General features: G+C 46.5%; 1 protein-coding gene across 1 annotated transcript in view; it reads right to left on the bottom strand.

The window, feature by feature from the left end:
• ANGEL1 (angel homolog 1 (Drosophila)) overlaps positions 1-3,821 on the bottom strand; it is a gene marked incomplete at its 5' end in the record, with an annotated part of 7,374 nt that extends 3,553 nt beyond the window's left edge. Inside the window, 5 exons of the mRNA XM_009078904.1 lie at positions 205-331; positions 1,014-1,447; positions 1,857-1,926; positions 2,481-2,707; positions 3,222-3,821. Of these exons, the coding sequence (XP_009077152.1) occupies positions 205-331; positions 1,014-1,447; positions 1,857-1,926; positions 2,481-2,707; positions 3,222-3,821 (1,458 nt within the window). The remainder of the gene's footprint in view (positions 1-204; positions 332-1,013; positions 1,448-1,856; positions 1,927-2,480; positions 2,708-3,221) is intronic.
• Between the last annotated feature and the right edge of the window lie 1,356 nt (positions 3,822-5,177).

Below are 5,177 nucleotides of genomic sequence, written 5' to 3'. Positions count from 1 at the left end.
GGAAAGAAAATGGCAGAAATGGGGCTACAGCAACAGACTCTGGAGAAATTCTATCTAATTCATATACCAAGGAAATGGATTGAAAAAGATAATCTTTGCCAACAGTTTCATGCAACACATGCCCAAGCTACTCAGAGAGGCAGCAAGGCCCACAAACTGTCCATCCTCAGCAAACTCATGTTCTCAGTGCATACTGGAGCTCACCTAGTTTCTTTGGCTGGCAGAGGTTGACGTATTGGCACTTGTCTGTTACCCCCAGTGAGCTCGGCCACAGTGGGGCCAGCAGTTTCCGTGAATACAATTGTTGGGAAAAGTCTTCCTGGCCAGACACCTGCAAGGAGGCCAGAAAAGGAGAGGAACCATCAGCAACACAGAGCAGAATTTTTGCAAGCCACAGACAATGTACGTACATACACTTGCAAAGAGCGAGACAGAAGAATGACCTCATAGAAAGGCATGAACTGAGCTATTCAGAATATGGTGCAGGTACAGTCAACCTTCAGCTGCAGGGGACAGATCCAATTAGCTAGAAGTCACCTGGTAAGATACTTTGCAGGCATCTTACTGAAGTGACCATTTAGCCTGAAAGCCAATGAGGTATTTGACTGCAGACACTCAGTAACAGGTAACCACAAGAGACTCTAGCATAGGTGCCCATTTCAAACTGGTTTCAGAACAAACATCCACATAAAATTTCAGTCAGTCTTGGTGAGGTTGCACTCCCTTGCTCTTCCAGTCACAAAAATTCCACAGCAAAGGAAAATGAAGACCCAAATTTAAGTAGTCTATTATCACAGGTCTGCCTCAAGAGAAACTAAAAAAGCAGTGGTGGAAACAACAGGCACACACTTGTCCACTTATTTCTCCCACAGTGCTAGAGACATTGGGAAGACAGCTGAATAACTGAACTCAATATCTGGACTACTTCCTCACAAGAGGTAGAATGCAGCCACACACTTCTCCAGCAGCATGCAATAAAGACCTATCCAATCCCAGTTCTGGCTGGCAACTACCTTCCAGGCTGGCATCCCATGGTAGGAAAGTTCACCATTCCGGATGAATTTGTAGAGTGGAGAGTCAGGTACAGAGTTCAGATCTCCACACAAGATGACAGGACAGTAGCTGCCTTCAGTAGTTCTTGCCATTTTGTCAATCTCTGCTAGGAGCAAGGCCACCTGGGCCAGTTTGATATCTCCTCGACGGGGATTGAACAACACATGAGTGTTGGCCACACACAAAGGACTGACTGCCTTCGGATCCAGGCCCTCTGGGAGCACAGGCTGTAGCAGCAGCACCAAGCCCACATTATCCCGATTGAGGACGTCCAGGCCAGGCCGGAAGTATTCTATGGGGCTGAGGCTGATCAGTTGGAACCTGCTCTGCTTATAGCACACTGCACAGCCATCTGTCTTCGTCCCAGTTCTCCGTTTATAGAAGCATGCAAAGCCTGAAAGGAAATCATCACCTATTAAAAGGTTTATCCAGTCACTACCTCAGGCTCCCCCATCAGCTGGGAGTTCAGAAAGTCTGTATAGAAAAGGTTCCTACTACATTTGGGTACTGCATTATACCCAATTCTGTTCCAATAATCACCATTAATTACTGGGGGTATTTTTGCTCTCCTTGTCCTTCTAGGACCCTCTCAGTTTTGTTACTCTGCACCATCAACTCTGAGAGAGATCAATTACAAAAGAAGGATAAAGGTCTAAGCAGATAGTTCAGAAGTAGGGCCAGCAGTCACCCAACAAAATAGGAAGAAGTCTCTTGAGACTGAGTGCTTTGAAGACATTAGGCAGAAAGCACTGCTTGGCCAGTCCCACAGGCTGGATGCACAGACACACAGAAGCAGGACATACCCATCTCCTTGAATGTTGGCTCCAGCTGCTCCCAGTAATGGTTCTCTTGTACCTCCTGGAGACACAGAACCTGGAAGGAAGGCAGAGACCTCACTTGCTCCACTAATATTTGCTAGTTACCTTGTTTTGGGGAATAAAGCAGAAAAGTGCACTGCAACCAGAAACATCACCACTGAAACTCTGTTCTGTACTTTCCAGAGGGAGAGCAGTAACTTTCTAGGTCACATTAGCTTATCATTCAGTTTTCCAGTGGTGAGGCAAAAGATCCTTCATCCCACAAAGAGGACTCAAAGAATAGAGAAATTCATGAAGTCCTCTTCTACACAGGCTTCCCCTCCTGTGCTGCCTTAGAAACCTGGTCCTTCTTTCTCTACTTCTGCTGCTTATAGAAGTTAAGCCCTGCTAAAGTATGACTAATTTCTACAGTAATTCAATCAAAGCAAGATAAACACCCCAAAAAAAAAATGCACAAGCCCTCAAACACTCTCAGAGGAATCAGTGTTCAGTTCCCAAGCAGGTAGTATCTTCCTAGGACTTCCCTCCATCTCTTTTTTTAATAGTTAGATCAAACAAGGAATTCCAGTTCTGGTGACACTGATGTAGGAAGGGCTCAGTAATACTCACATCAGGATCCCAGTGCTGTATCTCCTGCAAAAGGTTTGGAAGGCGGTAGTTCCAGTTCAGAATGTCTGGATGACAGTGTACATAGAGATCAAGGCCCTGCTCCACCAGGTCCTGGGCAAGGATGTTGTAAGACATGACTCGAAATTCAAAGAGAGGAGTGTTTTTCGAGACCTGCTCTAGCACACAGGGCTGGACAGAAAGATCCTCCCAGTCTCTCCATAGAATCTCTATAATGCAAAAAAGCAAAGTTACGGCCATGCTGGATACCTTGCTGATAATTTAGTTCCCCTGGGACCCAGAAAATAGCGATTCTTACTCTCTAAGCTAGAGTGTTCTAGTTTCTGAGCAAACCCTCACCCACTGTGGTTTTCAGGTGCTCTTTCTGGATGCCTTTGGATAGTTGTTGATGGGGATGGCATAACACATGACCAGTCAGGCACACTGAACTCAACCAGCTTTTTAGTGCTTTTGAGGTTATAAAACCATCACTTGGGAACAGTTCCTGGTGAACATATATTGATATACTGACATTCAGACCAGACAGTCTAACAGCAGAGTGACCACTAGCTATGACCAGCCCTCCTTCAGCAAAAACTCACTTCATAATTTTCACTAGCAGATCATGTCAATTCTGCAGGGACAATCAGTATCTTACCAACAGCAAGCCCAGACAATAACCTGATCACGTTCACTACAAATGCAAATCCTAAACTGAACATTAGGTTCAGAGCCATTACTGACCATGGTAGGGCACCTCTGCTGGGACAGGATAAAATGGTACTGCACCCTGAACGGGCTGGGCCGGGAGCTCTGGTGGCACTGTCTCTGCATCACGTGCTAAACTCCAGGCCAGCACAGCTGGGTCATCATTCAACACTTCTACATTGATACCGGCACAGCCAGCAACCTGGTGATGTGTCTGTGGCACCACAGCTGCCCAAGGGCCACTGCCTGCTACAGCCACTGTTTCCTCTGCTGGTAATTTTGACAGTTCAGCCACTGCATGATCTTGCAGTTCTGAAGAATCCAAAGCGTTTAGGTCTGAGAGCTCTTGGTCAGCGCACCGGGTGACTTCCGGAGATGCATTCAGGTCACTGAGGCTAGTCATCAATAGGTCTGAACCTTCGAACCAGTCACTAGTGAATGTAACTGGTATTTTCCCCACTGATGGAACACTCTCACTGGCTGGCAAATTTCCTGCTCCTTCCTCCAGCCACTGCTGGAGAAGGGCTTCTTGTTCTTCTGGGGCAGATCTTCCTCTTGTTGCAGCAAAGACACCTTCTATCTGGGTGGACGGGCTCTTCGCCAGAAGCACATTCTTTCGACAGGTAAAGAAAGCATCTGTCATTTAAAAACAAAATCAATGTAAGGCAGCAGGAAATCCTTTCTTGCTCACTCTTTTCTAAATTTTCCTATGCATTTACTGTAACTATGCAATACAACCATTCAGTAGAGCAACCCAAACAAACGACTCCTCTGAACAAAACCAGTCTCCCCCTGCCTCCTCCAGAATGCTAAGCCACAGTCCAATTCTAGTTATGTTAGTGAAAACCACTGAAACTGCACATGGTGGAAATGGCTTTACCAAATCTAGGGAATGCAATTCCAACTCATGCAGCACCACAGACAGATAGCCAAGCTAAAAGGCCTGTAGAAATTATCAGCTCTCAGCAACACACGTAATGGCACAGCCTGTAGAAGTTAGCTGATCAGGTGCATGGGCTAAGAAGCCAAGGTCTTGCAGATCAGCACCTGGACCAAGTTTCTTTCCAGCAACTGAGTAACAAAGTAGTGGTCAGCTAAGAAAACAGTGTATGTGTTGGAGAAGAAAAACTGTTCTGTTATTAAAAGATTAAAAATGAAGACACAGAGGGACCAACACGTGCCTTATTAGGGAGAATATATGTATAGAAGAAGTCCTAGTAAGAATTACAGCTCACCTGATGGCTGACATATGGCAAAAAAATTTTACAAACCCTGCTTTTAATGTAACACTTGAATATACTAACACTCATGAGCTAAAGCAGAAAAAGACAGAGACTCTTTCCACTTGAATCTATACAAGAGATGACATTTATGTTTTGCTATGAATTCTGCACAGACACTAGTCCCTACTGTTGACTAGCAATTTCTGTTGACTACAAATCACTTTTTTCTCTGTATCCCTGTGACACTCAGGCAGCCAGGGCAGTAACATACCGGAGTCAGCAACATCCCTGTATTATTTTAATATATCTTTTGTGTCAGAGTTTTCTGTATGCACCAGAACCACACTCCTCTCTGGAGTGTCAGAATTAAGTTCACAAACATCAGAAACAACAATGCACCAAGGTAATGTTTCCACACACCGCTAGCTAGGCACGGCTACAAGAGCCTGTTCCTACAGGCCAGAAGCTGAATTTGAGGAGTCAGCTAGCTGCTCACTATGACCGCAGACCGCCTGCCCGTCCTCGCTCCAGGCCCGGCGGCAGGTTCAGGCAGGAGGGTGGCTTTCCTCAGTCGGTCAGCAGCCTGCACAGCAGTCACCAGGGGCTGCGAAGTAGCAGCAGGATCTAGGAAACTACGCGAAACAGCGACGCACACAGAGCAGAGTCCGTGCACGAACCACCCGCGGGTCCCTGGGCAGTCACAGCTCTCCGAGCCCATCTGCGAAGGTCTCCGCGGCCCGCGGCGCAGCTCCGGGGCAGGGGCTGAGCC

Source organism: Acanthisitta chloris, unplaced genomic scaffold (genome assembly GCF_000695815.1).
Source record: "Acanthisitta chloris isolate BGI_N310 unplaced genomic scaffold, ASM69581v1 scaffold40660, whole genome shotgun sequence".
NCBI lineage: Eukaryota > Metazoa > Chordata > Aves > Passeriformes > Acanthisittidae > Acanthisitta > Acanthisitta chloris.
Note: the sequence above shows the minus strand (reverse complement) of the source record. Positions and strands in the feature narration are given on the sequence as shown.